General features: G+C 45.0%; 1 protein-coding gene across 11 annotated transcripts in view; it reads right to left on the reverse strand.

The window, feature by feature from the left end:
* The window catches only part of il1rapl1a (interleukin 1 receptor accessory protein-like 1a), a 330,464-nt gene that overhangs the window by 134,722 nt on the left and 174,333 nt on the right, over nucleotides 1-21,409 (reverse strand). For all 11 annotated transcript variants that reach the window (XM_023839920.2, XM_023840176.2, XM_023840338.2 and 8 more), the window contains one exon: nucleotides 6,319-6,598. In XM_023839920.2, the coding sequence (XP_023695688.1) occupies nucleotides 6,319-6,598 (280 nt within the window). The remainder of the gene's footprint in view (nucleotides 1-6,318; nucleotides 6,599-21,409) is intronic.

Below are 21,409 nucleotides of genomic sequence, written 5' to 3' on the forward strand. Positions count from 1 at the left end.
AAAGCTTTTATCCTGGGAGTCTTCAGGCTCGCTGTCACTTTGCTCCTCCGTGTAGGGGTGGGGCTTTGCGTGGAACTTAGTACGTTAAAACTAAGGATTGCCAGTCTGAACTAGTTCCATTTTCATTGAAAAGAAAATAGCACTATATTTTACTCTTTTGGTAACACAAAACTTTGAAGCATAATTTCATTTTAGCAGTAGTTGCAGGTTTTGTTCCCTTTCTACATTCCAAACCCAATTACAAACATTCAAACGTTGCTCCTTAGACTAAAACCTTCAGGACCATGGAAGTGGTACAACTGTTGTGCTGTCTCATGGGGGTGCTTCTCAACATGCGTGCTTGACCATTACTGTGTTCTCAGGTACCCGTCTTATGTCATCGTCCACTGCCGAAGTTACTCAGTAACAGAAGTACGGGGGATGGACGTTGGCCTTGCTCCGTCCCAGATATCAAGGACACGACGGTTGCATCCTCATCAAACGAGACCCATCCCATGATTCACTGTGGCCCAAGTTTGTTCTTGGGAGGCAAGTCAGCAAGACCGGTCTCGCTAAGACCACATGCACGGTCTTTGTGTTCATGGCATTGAGAAACACCCATCTGTCTCTGGGTGGGGGGGGGGGGGAGTCCCACTTAGACCAGAGGCGAATGAGCGGCAGAAGCTGGAAACCCTTCCTGGGAGCACTAACACTCACATAACAACACAAATAACATGGAAGCCCCTGTGTCAAACGTGCAATCTGCTTGCTGCCACTTCCAATTAAAACAGATTACCATTCCTCCCATAACAAAACACTTCATCTGCCTTTTAAAGGAGCAGCATTCTCTAATGCGATTAAGTACCCCTGCAAATTTCATAAATCATAGCATCCGGGTGCATCTACACATCCACTACTCTTGTCTGGGATGCCAGCACAGGCTGACTTCTGAGTGTATGTAGTACATGTACTGTACGACACCTGGGTGTGTGAAAAAAAACACATGGGAATGTGATGTAACGAGGTATAAGGTGTGAGGTTCAAATGCATATGGAGAGTGTATGTTCACAGGTTCATATCTCCGTCGGGTACAAGAGGTCACCGGTGCACTGCGCAGAAATCAGCAATGCCGTTTGGTGTTCAACTAATGCAATTAAGAGAACATTTTGTAGAGAACATTTGACTGTGAAGGTGTGCATACAAATGCATACAAGAACAGTCATTCGGCAACACAGGGATCTCACCACCTTGACTGAGAATTCAGGCCTGACCGGAAGCTGAGTCAGGAATGGATTTCCTGGGTATGGATACAGTCTTTAACCGTATAGATCATTATAAAACCAGAATTTGTTGCTGATGGCTTCCTCCACTCACAGAAAACAACAACAATTGTGCAAAATCTCCCTGAAAAACCTGCGAACAGTTAGGCAACCCATCAAAATCACCTGCTGACTACGAACATTCTCTGTTTTACTCTGCATGGAATTATGGGACCCAACAGTATGTATGGCTGTACTGTTTGCTCCTTCTGCACATTAGTTTCTCCATGTGACCTTGATGTCCTCCCACGGAATTCTGCCACCTGTCTTTATCCTCAGACAAGGAGAAGCGAAAACCCTAAATGACAAACCCAAATAGCTTTGTATTCAGACAAATCCATTCTCTGCAGGCTAAACAGGGGAATGACTAAATAAATAAAGGCTTGAATCTGACACCAAGAATAGCTCATCTCTATCTGTGCCTTTTGTGTCGTCCCTTTATTGTCAGATGAAGCGTGGCGTGGAATTAAGGGCTCTTTCAGTCGCGGCGCTGTGAGGGGTTCGTCTTCATTACCGTCGGGTGGGTGAGGGTGGCCAGTTGAGTGAGGGTCTGAGTCAACCTCCACCACCCTGCCGCATGTGACGTGACAGTGGGAAGAAAGAGCAGGGAATCACTGATCAAAAAGCAGACAAGACACAATTGGGTGAGAAAGAGTGAAGGAGACAGTAACGAGTGGGAGCGTCCAGGCAGACGTGCATTAAATAATAACTGGCTTTTTGGTATGATGTGATAGGAAGTAGATCTCGATTGAAAAGAGGTGCGACTTCCTGTTGACGTCCTGTCATAAGAGCCAAAAAAGCACAACTTGGCTCCCTTCACTCTGGCGCTCGACGGACTCCGTCTCCTTGCCAAAGCTCAACAAAGACTGGATTTGGGTAATTATTGGCCTTGACGGAATGCAGTCGCTCCCAGGGGTAACACCTGGTTGTCCAGCTGTTTCAATCCGCAGCAATGAGGGTAGCAGAAACTTCATAACACATGCTGATAGCACAGAAGAAAGACCTGAGAAACAGGACAACCACATAACCAATCCGAGGAATCCTTAAGACACAGGCAGAGGACACTGTCTTGCAAAAACATCAAGGAGATTAAAAGATGGTAGATGAGCTGCAAAAGAAAGAAGGTAGAAATTCCAAAATCAAAGTGTATTCTACCCAATCCCAACTTGATGTGTGGAAACATGCAAGGTCGTCTGTAAATCCGGAATAAAATCCTAAAACAAACTATGCGCACGGAGGGGAGCAAGCATTAAATTTTAATTTTGCATAGTATATTCAAATGAACTTCCCGATTGTGTCAGATACATGTGATATTACATCAGACAGCTAGAGTAAGCCGCCAATGGAGGCCCGGCCAATGGAGGCCCGGCCAATGGAGGCCCGGCCAATGGAGGCCCGGCCAATGGAGGCCCCGCCCATCTCCTACCAAGCACCTGCGGATGTCTGTCTCAGCCTGCCAGTGGCGAGCTGCCGCACCTCCAGCCGTTTGGCCAGGATGGCTGAGCTCATCTCCAGGTTACCTGAATTATTCAGCCATTAACTGCAATGCCAGGTTTGAGCACCGTCTTCTTTTCAATCTCAACCGCCGAGGCTCAGCTCCGTCTTACGAGCCTGTGGTTTCAAATGAGCCACGGACTCCGTTTCGTCTTTTCGCTTTGACCGACGCTGCACGTGCTTCCGCTTTTCGGTGGGCTAAGCACCTCGATGTTCTGCAAGCAGCGCCACACACTGACAGGAATTCAGCCAACACTATCATATAGGTGGACACACATCAATGACAAGAAGGATAACTATGGGCTTTGGGCACCTGTAGAGCCAACATGCTACCAGTAATCTCACACATGAGCCTGACAACTCCTCCAGCAGCCCCCATTACCACACACAAGTGGTGAGGTAATGGCCCCATCTTGAGAAGAATCCATGTTTCTATGCCAAGCCCTCAAAGCTGGAATGATGGCAGCCTTTGTCGGCACCAGACCAGGACCTGATTTCATCTAGCAAACTAGGGTCAAGTAGCTAGACCTGACTTCCTAAAGCTATGTTTTCATACACGGCTGCACCAAAAAGCGCTGTGGGTGCGAAGGGAGACGCGGTTCACTTCCCGGGCACAGCGGCATGGACACAATGCAGCCACCGCTACCAGAATGCTAACACCACACCTCCCGCCCAACAGAGTATTACAGCCAGACAGAAGGCCATGACAGGAATCAATAAAACGGCAACATTAGCTTGTTTTTGGGGAGATGCAATGCGTAGTGCTACACAATGTCGAAGCTATGGATTTGATATCTCCAGACAATAAGAGCAGTAAATGAAAATGCCAGAGACGGGATTAATATAAACTTCGCTTAAAACATATCAGATACAGACACCCTTGAGGGAATGAAATGTTCGAAGTCTACCAGACTTATGGGGGGGGGGGGAAGCTGTTTTTGTTAAAAGTTTTTGCTCTTCCAGGTTCAGTGTAACTTACGGCTTCGTATAAGTGCCTTTCATAACGAATTGGACTAATGAAGCATTTAATTCATTAAAAGTTGCACTTTGCTTGGAGAGTTAATATGTTGTTATAATATCATTATGCATATCGACACTGCTTTAAACAAACTTATTCCCTTATATATAAGCCAAGACATGCAGCATGTATTCTTAAGTGTTAAGTGTTCTTAAGTTTACATACTGGTGGCGAGACTGGAGTTTCATTTATGTATTTTCCTTTCTTATAATCATTTATATTGTCGCTGCACAATGCTATAATGTACATTGTGAACTGACAGTCAATGCAACATTCCCTTTGAAGTGCCTTGGTTTATATAAACATTTGAATAGGCTTCATGTCTAAACTTTTATATGGCTGAATCCGCTGTTTTATTCAGAGCAATAAAACGTCAGGAATCTTTACTTTAAAGGGTCTTCAGTACAGAACATTTAATATTCACATTTTCCACCCAGTGTGCTGTTTAAAAATGCAGATGTAGTTGGCAGTTAAATTTGTATTATGATTAAGGAAATGTCAATATGTCAGTATGTTGAAAAACCCCAGTTACTGAAGAGAATGTCCAGTTCCCACTACTAAGATCTAGGGGATGTTTCCATATCTGTAGCGATGCAAGCTGTCCTTGGGATGACAATAAATCAATGGTCACATACCCAAGAGGTTCAGAAGGTGATGCTCAAATGGCACGAGGACTATGAATTAGACATCTGCCACAGTGGCCATGAATACTCTGCATGCTTACGGGGGGGGGGGGGGGCACGGCAAGTGAATTCTTGACATTATGGTGTCAACACTGAGCCAAGACCGCAGAGTAAATGCTGTTATTTCTTTCAATTGTGGAAGACTGAGTATTTCCCATAATTGAGCTAGACCATCTCTAATTTCACCCTAATCAAGTGTGAGTTAATTTCTCTGGAACCACTGTAACCTAGCTGGTGTTTGGTGCCCTCACTTTGAAGGACATCTGAGCTATAGCTGTATCATAGCTGGTGCTCGGTTCCGTGGCCGTCGCCCTCACTTTGAAGGACATCTGAGCTATAGCTGTATCATAGCTGGTGCTCGGTTCCGTGGCCGTCGCCCTCACTTTGAAGGACATCTGAGCTATAGCTGTATCATAGCTGGTGCTCGGTTCCGTGGCCGTCGCCCTCACTTTGAAGGACATCTGAGCTATAGCTGTATCATAGCTGGTGCTCGGTTCCGTGGCCGTCGCCCTCACTTTGAAGGACATCTGAGTAGCTGTGGGTGTTTGATCGTCAAACAAGTAAGGGCCACTGGGTGGGCAAGCATTTTTGGATTTACGAACAAAATAACATTATAGCAGTGGAGGATTTCAGGTTAACTGCTGCTGAATGGTTAGACCCTGAACTAATAACCTAGTGGTCCATAAGGTATAACTTCTATGCCAACTGCTGTATGAGGACAATTCCCTCCATAATAACCATGAGGAACACATTCCACCGACCTTTAAGTAAAGTACAAACTCAGAAGAGCATGGAAAGATTCCTCCTATTCAGTCACAACCCACACGTGATGCAGAGACCAGCGGTGGACATAGTGAGGGCCTGAAGCTTTCATTAGGGTGGGAAGAAAGCTTAATGTTTCAGAGCACCGAACGCGGCCGTGAGAAACCAGGCGTCATCAAACCTTGGAGAAGCAGAGAAGCAAAACAGTGACATTTACTAAAATCACCCTGTTTCCCACCCTAGAAGATCTCTCGAGGCCCAGCACCTCGTCCTCACAAGCCGCTGCCTGTTGGTCAGCCTTAATTGCATAAATTAGTTCCAGTAATTACTGGAATGGTGAGTCTCCACAGCTGGAGTTTCAGGTGTAATTCTGTAATCCCTGCAGGGCTGCGATGGTGGAGAAGCTGGTCGGCTCTGGCCGCGTCCTGCCGCTCGTCAGCGTGTAAATGACCTTCGTGTTAATGAAACCTTTTCCTGGCATGATCTAGATGGCAGGAACTTTCCAACTTTATGGAAATCATAAATCATGCACAGATCTTTTCTTATTCTTCTTTTTTTTTAATTCAGCAAGAGGAGAGGAGGCTCCGTCCGTCCCAGGCCCCCCCAGCGATAACAAGGGATATGAGGCGCGAGAGTTATGACGACGTCGACTAGGCACCTCACTGTTCCCCTGAGATGGAAGGGAAATTAATTTAGCGTGCTACCCGAGCACCCCCCCCCACCCCCCACCCCCCACCTGCCCAGCTCAGCATGGATGGTTGTCCGGTGCTCTCTGGGTCTTGTGGAACTGAGGATTCATTAAGAGAAACCACAGGAGGTCTTTCAACCTCTGCTGTTTATGAGGCCTGCCGACTCCAATCCTTATCCGCTATACAAGAGAATCTGAATCAGTCCAGATGGGATTGTGACTCTGCTCATACTCCCCCCCCCCACCCCCCACCCAGTGACTGTTTCCCTCACGTGCTCCAGAACGCAAGACTAATTAATTATGCAGTCTTCCTTGTTTATATACAAACCAAATAAATGTATTCTAAGAACCACCAGGGCAGTGCGTTGGACTCACCTTAAGACACAGGAGTAGAGTCCGACGTCCTGCAGCTCTGCTGGACGGAACCATATGGCGTCCTCCTCCTTGCTCATGCGCAGTCCGTCGAAGGAGATGGGTTCCTCAAAGTCGCCGTGGCCCGCGCTCTTGTACCACATGAGACTGAGTCCCGCGCTCTGCGCGTGAGTGTAGTTGGCTCGGATGTATCCGTAAAACAGGGCGCATTTAATCCGCACCGGCTCCCCGTGAAGCACCTTGTACTTCAGGTAGTCCACCGACCAATCTGTGCAGCCGTCCACTGAGGAGAAAAGGGTGGGGGGGGGGGGGGAGAAAACGGCAGCTAATTAGCGTCAACTGGGCTACATCAAAGACAATCATATCACCACGTCAAGGCCGCTGGAACTCAATGGACCAAACCGTGTTGAAAGATGTGTGTGAAAACCTGTGCCGCGTCAGTGAAGGGTGTCGCCATGGAAACACTGCTTGTAGAAAAGTACTGTCCGCTAATTGGGCTTAACAAGTTTTGTTTTTGTCAGAGCTACACTCATCCCATCATTTACAAATCTGTTGTTTCTAATATAATGAGATAATGTTTTCACAGGCTACTAAATAAAAGCTTCAGAATTAACTTTTACAAGGAAATTTTTATATTACATGGGAAAAAAATTCATAGCTAATAAAAAGACCTAACAATGTGTTAAAAAAACATAATTTGTTTGCAGTGTTAATGATGGAAGCAGAAACATGTAATATTAGTGCATTTGTAACATATCATTCATGTGCTATTTGATGTTTGCACATTATAACATAAATACAACTATTTTAAGTGTTTTGTCATGTCTAAGCCTATTTCCTTGGGGTCTGACCAAATGACTACAGCACAGAAAACATGGGCACTTGGAAGAAGACTGATTAAAATTTCTCTAGCATTCGAAGAGCCTCAGTTCCAGATGAACCCGTTTTTTTGCTTAAGGCTCCCAGTTTAAAGGCCTGAAACATCAAGGGGGTCAACCAGCCTGTGTCAAGGATCCTCCAGCGGTCGTCTGCTCCCAGACTGTGAAGTTGCACTGGTGAAGCCCCAAACGCATCGCCATGGCGATACGGAGAGCAAACACCATGTCACATAGCTGATGGTGTGGTGTGATGAATGGCTGAACCGTACTAAAGCTCAGCTCTTTTACTTCCTGTGCCTGAACACAGGGCCGGCCACCCTATAGGCGACATAGGCAACGACCTAGGGGGCGCAAAAGAGCAAATTAAAAAAATGTGAAGAAACACCTCTGGTTGCATTACCGCACATTCCAGTTATTTTTAATATTTCACTAATTTTCTTGCTAAACAGACGCCAGATAGATAGTTAGCAGCCAGTTACCCTGTGCTACTGAAATAGTTTAATATAAATTAATTGACGGAGTTTGTTTTCTGCTGCTCTAGGGGTGGTTTCGGGGGGAGCGCTTAGTAGAATTTCAAACCCACGGCATTATGGGAAAGGAGAGCTGTGTCCAACCCCCCCCCCCCCCCCGCCCATCCAGAAGGACAGCAGGACTGTTTAGGTCAAGCACACACACTCAGAAACACACATACAGATCTACTCACTAAACACGCAACAATGGTTAAATGTTCAGGAATATTTCCAATTCCCAAGCTTCCTTATAAAATAATTATAAAATAATATACTTTTAAAATAAAGTAATGATTCTCTCTGGGAAGCACTTTGGCAACCTTTCATGTGTTTGTTTCATTTAAATTTAATCGACAGATCCACGTGCATAATAATATATACTTACTGATACAAAGCATAGTAAAATGTGTGTTGTTAGTGTGCAGAGGTGCAATACCACAAACTGCATCCAATGGGAAGAAATAGTCAGGAATCTGAACTAGAGCTGCAACCCCCGCCTCCTTTGTTCTGGTATCTCCTCATCTTACCAAGAGGCCCACACAGCAGTGAAAATCGATTCGAGAAACAAATAAATAAAACCCCTTCGGCACACGAGATGTGTGTGAGCATCCGCTCAACACGGAGGCGACCGCGTGGCCCCCGCCCGGCGCTGTCGTGACACGCGTTGCCTATTCTGGTCACGCCGTGTATCTAAAAAAGAGAGAGCACACGGCTGGCTGTGTCATCCTCATCCCCACTCCACCAGAGATACCTGTCTCGCAGGCACGGCTGGACCGGCTGGCGCTACCTCATTTGCATGTGCTCCTAACCAATCAAATTCCCACTACCCATTACACTGTAATTACACTGTTTAATAATTCTCAGCCTGATATTTTTTTAATTCAGTATATATGGGTGCGCAGTGCTGACACACGTCTGTCTTGGAAACCCCTGATAGAGTGGGTTTCATTTCTGGGAGTGGCTTAGATGGTAGCCCTGCCCCTCCCACTACCTCAATCTGCATGATCATTGGTTCCTTGGCATCAATGGGCCAGGACACCATAGAAGATATTCTCTTGTACAGAAAGAATATGGGGAGGTACATGAAAACCAGGAATGGTAAAGAAAAGACAGAACACTAACAGCCACAGCGCAGTCCGGCAGCTGGAGCATTTTGCAAAGAGAACCGTCATGGCCGCCCGGTTTCCCCCCAGGTTCGCCTTTAAGCACATATGAATGAGGGCAGTATCATTAAGATTAAGTGCTGTGGGTTTAAGACGTGGGATGGAGCACTCTAAGTAGCTGAGCGCGCGGTCGGTAAAGGCCACGTTAAAATAGCGGGGAGTTGGTTATCGAGGTCACAGAGGAGATTATAAATGCAGATCAATTTTTTCTTCAGTCAAACTTCCAGCTTCCTGAGAAGTGGGTGGAGAGAATGAGACAGTTCCAGTGCAGTTTCTAAACAGTGAGTGAAACGGCCTGCTCAGCTGAGCCGACATCACAGTAAACCACCCACAGCAGATCATCCATCCATCTCATGCCACGTCTGTCCTTCACTAGGTCCAAACACTTCTCCCTGCTGCTCTCGCTGCCCTTCGAAATGCCCATCAGCTCCTTCCTCCGGCCCCGATGCCCAAGGATAAGTCCGCAGGCCCTCCTCTCCCCCCTCATTACATCCCGCGCTACGTTCATCCCGTTAAAACAGCTGGCGGGCACAACTGCCAAGTTCTCCACGGATGAATCCTAATCATGCATCCATAAATATTTCATTTACAGAAGAAACAACTTAGCAGCTAATTAAGGTCGAAGAAAACTCATCATCTAATTGGCCTGTGCCATTCCGCTCAGTTCCACTTCCAACTCATCAGTTTAGCTTTTCCTTTCGTTTGCTCCGATTGCCATCTTCATCCTGTAGCACTAGATTCTTTGTTCTTCATTTCTCATAAAGGTCGAACGTTTCTGGTAATCTGTGGGCTCCTAAATCTTACAGACCTAGGGAACTCTAAGGAACATGGATGTGAGGGTGAGGGGAAGGACTTCTCTGATATCCTGCCGTGCAAATGCGGTACTCCCTTTAATTTGAGTGGCTGATTGATCATCTTGACGTGTCGATAGCTGACAAGGTATTGAGCCAAGTGGTACGTGAGCACAATGTCAGGGAGATCATGGGTGCTTACTCTGTGTCTATTATTATTTCTCTCCTAACCACCCTGTGGTGGGTTCAACATCTTCAAGAACTTTCCATTATTATTCCGTAAAGAGTTCCCCAGTCGATATATAACCTTTAGCACACAGTGACACTGAATCCCAGCTCATCATTATAGGACATTAAAGAGGACTCTACAGTCACATCAGCAGATGACTGAGTACTTGCATTTGACTTTGAGGAACTCCAACTGAAGCAAGATGTAATGGATATCGGGTAGAATTACGGGGAAGAACTCTCAGTCATCCTCGGCCATCTGTCCTACTTTTGAGAGCGTCCAAATACTTTTAAATCTGAAAGTCTATTTCTGATGGAAGATGATTCATAGATGAATGAGAGCTATAATTATCCATGTATCATCCCTCCCCCATATTCATTTAAGGGCTGCAGTTGTCCTGCCCATGGTTAACGTTGAACACTATCAAAGTTCTGAACATAGAAGAGTTTGTCGAAACCGTGCCTACTTCTGTTGCCATGGTGACAAAGGGGTTAACCTCGTTAATCAGACATCGACTAATTAAGCACCATTTTGTGTACAGTAATGCTACACTGCTGTGTGGCAATCTGTAACTAAACCAAGCACTCATGAGGACTGCTTAGCGTAATTATCACCCTTAATTATCTGTACAGGCATCTCTACCATGGGAGTTAGGGCTCCCTAGTTTTTGGGAGAAGCATATGTGGGTACAGTCACAAGCCACGGAGCTAGAAATACCCCACGTCAACGTCAGGAATTGTGTGAGGTTTACTTAAAGGGTGAGGGAACTGTTGCTAAGCAAGGTTTTCAATGTGCCGTATGAGCACAGATGTTAATTTCAGCAACACATGAGAGAAAATACAACACTTGATGCCCAAAGACAAAGTGATATCCCAAAACATACTGATCACAGTCCTTGCTAGCGTGGAACTGGAGACAAAACATGCAATTAGTTATCAGAAAATGAATATGAAATATTCATCAACAGCATGACTGCTGCAGCGGCTGCTTACAATTAATGTCAAGAGAGCTTCCCCTGTTAATTATTCAGCAGATTAGCAATATTGGAAATCATTCCGCAACCGAGTTGGAGCAGTTATTAGAGCACAAGTCTAATGAAGTACATTTTGGATCAGAAGAGAATTCAATGTAAATAATTGTTTTCCGACAGTTGTTATAGAGTACACTGCCTAGTTGTTTACCACAGGGCAGAGGCAATAATAAAACAAGAAAAACACTTAAACCTTATGAAATTTCTCTTCATTTCATATATGTTTGCTTAATTCCAATAACAATAAGCACCAAAAACATTATTGCTCTTCACACACGCCAGTGCACAGAAAAATCCAGAAGACAATGACTTTCATCGGCCAGATGGTAATGCACAAAGGCACTCTACAATATTACCTTAAGGGCATCTGTCAGGACCCTTGATTTTAACCCTGTGGGACCTAAAAAGGATGTACATGTTTTATTACATTTTACACATCCAAATATATAAAACGTTCACTTGATATTCAGACACTGATCAATGGATTGACTACACCTTTCACACGGTGTTGTAATAGGCAACAGCAGATCAATACATGATCTGAAAGTTGGGTTGAAAACAGTTACTGGATACTAATAAAATATGAGTCATACATGTTGAACTAGAATTGGAGGGGGTTAATTGTATACAGGAGAGAAATTGAATAGAAAGAGTTATGTGGAGAAAAATGTAAGATAAAAGAAAAAAGCCGGATAATCAGAGAAGACGGGTTTGGATGAAGTGGATACGTTAAACTATCAGAGATAGCGGCAGATACTGTGTATCGCGGCGCAGGGGGGGGTCTGTCAGGGTTAACACACCGCAGCGGAACCCCGCGGTAAGCGTGCCAGCTCGCGGTTTACGGAGCCCTGCCCTTTGCCGAGGAGCCCAGCAGGCAAAACCAGGCAGCCCCTTCAAAACAAAGTTTCGCAAAGCAGGCATGGGGTGCGCTAGGAGCGAAAAAGGAGCGGAAATCTCCGTGCCACAGGGCAGCATCCCAATTAGGCTGGGGACCGCCAGGCGTGGCGTCTCCAAACAGCTCATGCCATTCTCCCCGCTGCTGCGTCCCAGATTACAGGCCTGATTAACCTCCACGTCTGCGAAGAAGCGCTGATGATCTTTAGTCTCATTACCTCCCCCACTCAGCTCCATAGACCTCCAACCAAATTTCAGTGCCCGTTTACCGGCCAGTCTCCTATCCGGAGCCGCCTACCACGACATTGCGCTAAGGTGTGTACATAAAATACCTTTTTGCCTTCGCAAAATTACTTTTTTTTTTTTTTTTTACTGATCATGGCGAAAATGAGAATAACTGGCATGTCAGACATACTTTGACTGATATCTCGATTAAACACTGTGCATGCAGTTAATTTCCCTCGCTAACACACAGAAAGCCTCACCTCTCATTTCACGTTGAATGGACGGTAATTATACCTGTGGAGAAACGTGCCTAAATGCAAAAACACAATGGACCGGGACTTCATTTTATCATCACAATCAATGTAGAAGATACTGTAGAAAAAAAGGGGATTTAAGCACTTTACTAAGACATCACACTACATGCCAAGACTTCTATCTCATTTAATTTGGTCAAAATACACCGCGTGGATTGAATATTGCCTCATTTCTTCATCGTGACGGGCTCTTACGCTGCATCACATTTTAACTGCAAATCAAACTTGACAGCTTCAAATTAATTAGTTTACCTGTTTCCAGTTTTCCATTAAATAATTCATATCTATTTTTTCTATATTTTTCACAGCAGGGAGGAGGAATGACATTCTCAAATAACGCAACTGACACAGTACCACCGGTGAGGATGGGTTTTTGTCTGGCTGAACAAGCAGACAAGGTCTGACACAGTTCTGGTGGAGATGGGTGCCCGTACCAAGGAGACGGTTCACCTGGATGTATGACAACGAAGCTGATCGACTTGCAACTACATGTATGCCCCACAAGCCCAAGTTAATTCCATTAAGTAGAGCAATGGGGGAAAATATACTTAAGGCAGACCGATTGATTTTTCAGTTAGAGGTGAGCTGTTGAAAATGCCTACTATTAAGCTGAGTAGTTACAACAGCTTTAGGAGAGTTAAAAATATAACGAGTTTGCGGTTATCGTTATGGAGCTCTGTCTGCAGCAAGTGGATTGGCTTACAATTCCTGGGAGCTTTGAATCACTCACCGTGATAGAAATGATATTGCTTCATGTTTGTGTGCACCAGAAATTCACTACAGCTTCCTGGCCGGAAAAAAAAAACACTTAACTGATATCAACTACACACAGTCAGAGTTAATTTTCTTTTCACCTTATGGGACATGGGGTGGTAATTTATTGGTGTGTGTTTGTGCAAGTCTGAGGGTGAATAAAGGCGGAAATTCCGGAATAAAACTGTACCATGGTAAGATGGAACACAATACTAACCCACCCAGAATTTGAACGGATTATAGTCTTGCTTCTACATCTGCATCTTGCCCAAGCAAATCAAAACAAACCGAAACTTCCTTCTCTGGCTAAACGGTTCAGGTTGCATCTCAGCTTACTTACAGATGGTGGATCTTGTTTGTTTATAGGGCGTCTGGTCCATTAAGAATATGTTCATTTTTAAGTGCGGCCTTTTCATTGTCGTGTCACATGTATGCATGTGCGTGTGTCTCTAGCTCCTGTAGCTGAACACGTAGAGCATTGTGTGTTTCCAGGGATCACACACAGGATTACCCTCCCTCTACTGTACATCATTTTGGATAAAAGCATCAGATAATGTAAAAAAATGTTTGTTGGACATGAGACTTCCCTTAGCTCAAACTAATTAAATTAAGCGCAGTCGCAAACCCGGACGTAAGGTGTGGGCGCTCCAGATGGTCCTCTCCAGTTCCTTGGCCCTTACTGCCCTCCTTCTTATGGCCTCTCACACCAATTCATCTCCCAACAAACTCCTATAAAACCTGGCATCTCATCACCTCCCGCCCGCATCCAAACTCCGTGTAATTATTGGCCAGCTGGTTTACTTTTATTGAGACAGGAAAGACACATTCTCTGTTACCGTGTCCTCTCCCTCTCTTCCTGTGCTCTCTCTCAGATCATTCTCCTCCAAATAAACAATACCCCCTCAGTGCCTAATGTGATGAGAGATACAGAATTTCATTAACACTATGAACAAGACCACGGAAATTATTTTTGCCAGGTCTCTATCAATGGTTACTTATTTACCTCTAACCTCCACACACAGTACAGACAACACCTTACAGAGTGCTATAACGTACCTTTTTTGCGAGGGTTTTCAAGTACTCTTACACACTACTATTAAAACAATTATTTTTGGCCTAATGTAATTTTAGTTAAATGTGTAATATGTAATTAAGTTAAAATACCACTTACATCGAAAATACAGTGCTCTTAAACATAACCTTTTTGAGGACAATCATGAACAGTTATGAAATTTGGGTATGAAAAAAAAACTAATTTATCTGTAAAATATTTACCAATGTTTCCAAATGTAACAGTATTAGCAAGAATGGCAGCCAGGAATTTTAAGTTAGCTTAACACGGGCTTAAATAGACACGGCTTGTAACTGGCACAGTCTGTTGCATTTTTGCCTTGAAACCTGTTCTACACAGATAAATCATTGAACATTATGGACAAATGGACACACACACACACACACACAAATATAGTGAACATGGCACAGACCCTGGATCAAACAGTGAAGGATCGATACTCCGGGCAGAACTTTTCCCAGCACTGTTCTCCTGAATGAGATGGTTGTTGTCTGATCCTCACTTGTCATTTTCCACCATTGAGGAGAAAAAAAATGCTTCCTCAGCAGAGTGAAATTAGAGGAGGCAAAAGAAAATCATTGGTGGGGAGAGAAGCTTTCTGCTGGCGACTGGTGGTAGATTACCTGGATAGCTGGAGGTCCCTCAGCTGGTCAGAAGACAGTCACATCGTATTAGACTCTGGGAGCAATCATCCATGGGAAAGTGCAGCAAAAACAGCAGTGCTCCTCTGCTCTATAAAGACATGGGCTCCTTGGGGAAAGGCGACCGCGAGCTTGTGTTCCTCACAGCTAATCAGAATATTCTGACTAGACCTCGTGACCTTTCCAGCAAGGAGGAGAAGCAGACTTTTCGCTCGACTGTGCAGGCGATCATGACTTGCACAAAAAGTGACCCTAAGAGTCCCTGGACATCAACTGACAGAAAAACTGGGACTTAATCAGGATTATAACTCAAGAGGACCATAAACAGATGCCTTTTAGGTTTTATAGATTTATATATGACCCCAAAGAACATTTCCTTGCAATGAGACTGACTTACTATGGTGAGGCTAAGTGCCACAAGTCGAAGAGACCAAAGGAAACCAATAAATTTCACTCTAGCCAGCTGCACACCTAGTCTCATCACCATGTTTGAATTCATCCAACCCCCCAGACAAAGAACCCATTTTAATAGGATGAGAATTGGCTTTCCCTGATCTTTACACTCCATCGCTCGATCCTCAATCTCAGCCTGTCCATCTCCACCCGTGCTAGTCGGACAACCATCATTTACATGCAAATGTGCTGCAATTATTGTTATTTTGTCACGAGGATCAACAATGCTGACATTTCCTTTGCTGATCCACTTTGCATAAGATTCCATCTGAATTTCAATTGTCTTCACCATTCCTCAGGTGTCCCCTGTACTGTGCCTGCGCATACAGTCCCTGAAGGGTCACATTCAGTATCCAAACACTCCAGTCAGGTGTAGCCATGATGAAGGTAGGATATGGCCACTTCCTGAAGTGTAAGACAGAGTTTTATATAGAGCCATTGCGCATTAGAATCAACTGTCATTACTTCTGTGTTTCCACTCCTGTGCGTTTTTGTGAGGCTTTGTCATAAAGTTTTGAAAAATGATGCTCAGGAACAGTAATGTATCGACCTTCTCTGCACAATAATGGCCAAACGGCTACTGACATTTAGCATTTACTGTACAAGCCGCCCCACATCAAAACAGAGCACCTCAGCCTCCGAAATGTATAAATAGGTGCCAAAGTTACATTTGCCATGACAATAAAATTTCAGTGCCGCAGTCACAAAAATAATTTATCGCCCTGTTATTTTACTGCAGATAAGATCCATTTACTTTCATGCTCGTTATTTTAATACACACATTTATAAAACTCCAATTATATGCCTTTCCATCCATTCATTTTTAATAAACTCTTATCTAGTTACGATTACTGAGCCCATCCTGTTAGATGTAGGGAGCTGGAGGGGACACCAGTCCATCACAGGACAGACATGAAGGGATTCAGAGACTCCAGATCACCAGAAGAGGACATCTTTGGAACTGGAGAACACAGAGGAACCGCAGGAGAATCCCCCCCACCTGGACAAACACACCGAGTTTTGAATCTGGGGTCAGGCTCAGAACCATAGCAATGGACCTGGCCTCCTTGTTTTACTTACAGCCATATTCCCTGCAAACGAATCATTTAAATACTGCCAGAGACGAAGCAATTTTATGCACCTGCATGTGTGAAAGATGCGAGAGAGAGAGAGACGTGAGAGACCAAGAGTGAAAGAGAGATTTACCCGCCCAGCTGCTCGGAGGCCATGCGACTTCCGTGCTGCTCATTCCCCTCCGTACGCGTGAACGCTTATGCCGTCCCGCCGCCCACGACCAGCTCACATTGTCCCCCCCCCCCCCCCTTACTGAATGCTCTCCTCCCACACGTGGGTCTATGGCCGACCCGGGAGGAGAAGAGAGGAAGGCATCAAGATGCATTCTCTGAATCACTGTTGACAGTGTTTTCGAAAACCGCTGCTTAAACAGGTGAGTGTCTCCCTGAAAAAAGGATCACCCTTTCATGCCTGAAAGTAAATCAAGGGCGCAGATTTGGATATGGACGTTTGAACATGTCCTGCCAATACTGTGGAAGTACCGTGTATGTTAGGGGCGGAGCTGTGATTTGGCCCCTACCAATGTTGAAACCTAACTTACACCCTTGAAGAATACCAAAGTATAAAAATGCTAAATAAATCATGAATAAGGTCATATGAAAAGCTTGGAGTTAAACCAAAAGGCTAATATTAACCTATAAGTGGAAGTGGTCATTTTAATTCAGCTCGTGCGACTCATCAGCGATCCCTTTGGAAGCCTCTTCGCATGGACGCTCGGGAACAGCTGAGGGCAATTAGGGGGCATTACTGCCGGCCACTGAAACCCAGCCACCTGCGGTGAGCTGATTGCATCGCAGATGAAAGCCGGTTCAATTACTGGGCACTGGGGGAGCAACGTGAGACAGCCGTTCGATGTGGGGTAATCAGCGGGCGCGCCGACATTCGGGCCTATAGCGCGTCAAATGCAGACTGGCAGCTGCCGATGGGTCGGTTTCTGTTACGCCCCTTTGTATGACTTAGGTACTGAGTCTTAGGCTGCAGTGGAATGTTTAACGATGCTAAGAAACACATTCTTCCGTTTATTGCATCCCAGGTGCAAAGGTTGGTTGCGCAGTATCCCAGAAGTATTATATGTGTTAAAACACACAAGTGTGAAACTATGTTGCCTTCTGGATAAAATCTGGCAGACAAATAAATAATATAATAATGATTAAAGCATTCCCGGCCAAGTTGAAGTGTGACAACAGGCTAACGGAAGACCTTTCAAAGATAAATCGCAGTGTGGCTTCCATTCGGCAGGTGGGAATGAGACCCAGACTAACCCATGACATCAGGAAAGGGTCCGTTCCCTGAGCAAGTGTTCAGTACCGTGCAGATGTCAGTAATACAGCAACCAGGAAACACTGGGTGGGCCGTTCATTAAAAACCCAGAGTTCGAATCCCTATTGAGCGCAAGTTGTGCCAAAGTGACCATTGAATACTTCAGCTGTTATATTGTCTCGCGTCACAGCAGCTACAGAGGTAATAATAAAAAGGTGCATATCCAGAATGTCAGCAGGTTAGTGCTGCCATGCAAAAGGAGTTTACGGTAAATCCACCTGTAAAAAAAGGACAGGGTAAAAAAAAAAATTAAAGGAAATTAAAATTGCTCTCTTGGCAATAGTTTGCAGCCGTTGCTTATTTGTTACTCATTTCATGGCCTAATAGTTATGGAGAAACAATGGACGCCTCTGCAGAGAGCAATAGCAATAGTTAATAGCGTTAGATTAGTTAAGGGGTCTGACTGAGTGCACCAGGGTCTGTATTTTGGCTCCTCTGAAAGCACGACAATGCAGAGTTATTCAAGGGACCCGTTTCAAAGTGATGCGATCGAAGGTGTATTTGATATTTGTTGTAAATGTATGCATATGTACTGGGTCACGGTGAACAACACATGCGGGGGGGGGGGGGGGGGGGGGGTTAAGCGCAGTTTCTGCTGAGTGCAAGTGGACAGATGCCTGCATATGCAAACGCATAATTATATTCTGCATAACATAACATAACAGTGCACCTCCCAGTTATTAAGATTGGCACAAGGTCATTTTAAGGTCATTCTCAGGTTTTAGATTAATAGTCTCATGCAGATTTTAGTGTAATAGGCAATGCCCTTGACCAATTTTAGCTAAACTGGATCCTTTTAATAACTTCCAATTGACTCCAAATGAATAGAAACTGATAATAGAATTTATATTTCCCTGTTGTGAGAGAAAGGGTGTCATTCTCGTATTAGCATTAGATTTTTTTTCCTTCCTGGGAAAAAAGGGAAGTTTTGAGAACAAGCAGAGACGCCTCTGAGGGTTGGTGCGGTTGGCATGAGTCACTTCAAACCCAGAGATGCTATTTGTCAGAATCTCCCAGCAAAAGATGCAGATACTGTGAAAGACCCAGCGATTCTCACCAGAAAGGAGCCGCATGAGTTTAGTGGTTCTACACTGAAACGAAAACAAGGAGAAAGGGAAGGAAAGGGATGGAAAGGGAAGGAAAGGGAAAGGAAGGAAACGGAAGGAAAGGGAGGGAAAGGGAAGGAAAGGAAAGGGAAGGAAAGGGATGGAAAGGGAGGGAAAGGGAAGGAAAGGGAAAGGAAGGAAACGGAAGGAAAGGGAGGGAAAGGGAAGGAAAGGGAAGGGAAGGAAAGGGAAGGGAAGGAATGGAAAGGGAAGGAAAGGGAAGGGAAGGAAAGGGAAGGGAAGGAAAGGGATGGAAAGGGAAGGAAAGGGAAGGGAAGGAAAGGGATGGAAAGGGAAGGGATGGAAACGGAAGGGATGGAAAGGGAGGGAAAGGGAAGGAAAGGGATGGAAAGGGAAGGGAAGGAAAGGGATGGAAAGGGAAGGGAAGGAAAGGGATGGAAAGGGAAGGAAAGGGAAGGGAAGGAAAGGGAAGGAAAGGGAAGGAAAGGGATGGAAAGGGAAGGGATGGAAACGGAAGGGATGGAAAGGGAGGGAAAGGGAAGGAAAGGGATGGAAAGGGAAGGGAAGGAAAGGGATGGAAAGGGAAGGGAAGGAAAGGGATGGAAAGGGAAGGAAAGGGAAGGGAAGGAAAGGGAAGGAAAGGGAAGGAAAGGGATGGAAAGGGAAGCTGTCTGTTTGTCGATCATTTTAAATGTTTTAGCAGCACAACTGGCACAATTCCAGGACTTGACCCATTAGGGGGGTTTAACGCCCTAAACAAACGCGGGAAGCCACCCCCCCAAGGCGATACCAATTTGCCGGGTGGAAGGCATCGCACGATAAAGTTTACCTAGCAAGGGGGCGGGTCCCACGCAACAAAATTTGCAGGGGAGGGGGGGAGGTATGAAATGCGTGTGAAAATATGGGACTAATCAATAAAAAGTTCTAGAATAATTATTTTTCCATTAATAGGGCCTTGAACCACCTGTGCAGCAGAACAGAACCAAAAACAGGTGGAAACAAATACTGTAAGTTAAATATTATTTATTTCTTTTTTAATAATACAAATTATGATTGATCCTGCCTCAGAATGGCGAAGGGCCCCGGTACAGCACAGTTTCTGCACTTTAACTAACAGTGCAGTGACCACTGAGGAGAGCAGCATGTTTGTGTGAAGGAGAGAGGGAAGGTAGATATTAAAGGCAAGGCAGATTTGCACTCCTGTATCACTCAAAGTGAGCCAGGAATGAGTCAGGGCACCCGGAGTATGGAGAGTGACAGTTGGTGACAGCCCCCCCCCCTGCCAACTCCCCAGAGAAGGCTCATCACATGGCCAATGACAGCTGAGTCCCAGGACCCACTGTAATCCCTGGACACTGAGAGACAGTAATAAGGTTCTGAAGCGTAGGTCGGTTGATTATATTTGCCTGCCTGCGGTGTCACTTTGCCTGAACCCGGACCTGAACTTCCTGACGAAAGTTCTAATCATGGATCAGGTATACAACTAGGGTTGGGCAATACTGTCCAAATACCATCCACTTCCTGAAACCGCTAGTCATATTCAGGTTTGGGGGCGGGGGGCTGGAGCCTATCCCAGAGGCTATGGGCACAAGGCAGGGAACCACCCAGGACAGGGCACCAACCCAACACAGGGCACAGTCACACACCATGCAAAGGGGGGAACAACCCAGGATGGGGCACCAACCCAACACAGGGCACAGTCACACACCATGCAAAGCGGGAACAACCCAGGATGGGGCACCAACCCGACACAGGGCACAGTCACACACCATGCAAAGCGGGAACAACCCAGGACGGGGCACCAACCTGACACAGGGCACAGTCAGGGCACATTCACACAGCATGCAACCCTAAACCTAACCAAAACATACCTGCCGAAAACCCCACGAAACACACACAGCCATGGCAGAGGCTCGAACCCTGGTCCCAGACGTGTGAGGCAGCAGTGCTGACCACTGGCCCAACCAAATACAATTTCACAGTAATTTCAGGCAGAACAGTAATTCAGGATATATATTTCAGTATATTCTATGAAGTGGGCAAAAGGTTAAGTTTTATGCCAAAACTGTATTTAAGATATCACAACCACTTCTAATAAAAGAGTGCAGTCAAAAATGCAACTACCGGATTTCCTTCCCTGTTAGCAAATATACAACTGGAACTATTCGGTACAGACATTTCCTTTATTCCAAACAGAAAATTAATTATGACTATACCAGTGTTGCAGGGGTCAAATAAAGCAGCTACAACATTAAAGTATTTCACTGGACTGAATCCACAACAGGCTCTTATTTTATTATCTGAGTATCTAACATGACTCACAATGCAGAAGGTGAGTGTTTAGGAACCAAAAACATCTAAATCTAAAACCTACTTGGCAACTGGCTCTAAGAAGAGGAGTCTGAAACGAATTAAAGTTATTAGCTGGGAAGATCCCCATTTTAAGGTACAGTATTAGCCTTCAACAAAATAATACAAATGTCGCAAATTACAGTATCTTTACCCTGTGAGCCGTTTGGCAATTTTTACTATGAAACATACCAAGTCACAATAATTCCTTGCATTTTTCACCTCCATTATCTGCCTACTGAGGTGCTAACTGAATATTTTGATTATAGATTCTGTGCAACAAGACCAAAGCTCTTCAACTGTTTACAACCTAGAAGGAATATTATTAGTCT

This window comes from Paramormyrops kingsleyae, chromosome 1, assembly GCF_048594095.1.
Source record: "Paramormyrops kingsleyae isolate MSU_618 chromosome 1, PKINGS_0.4, whole genome shotgun sequence".
NCBI lineage: Eukaryota > Metazoa > Chordata > Actinopteri > Osteoglossiformes > Mormyridae > Paramormyrops > Paramormyrops kingsleyae.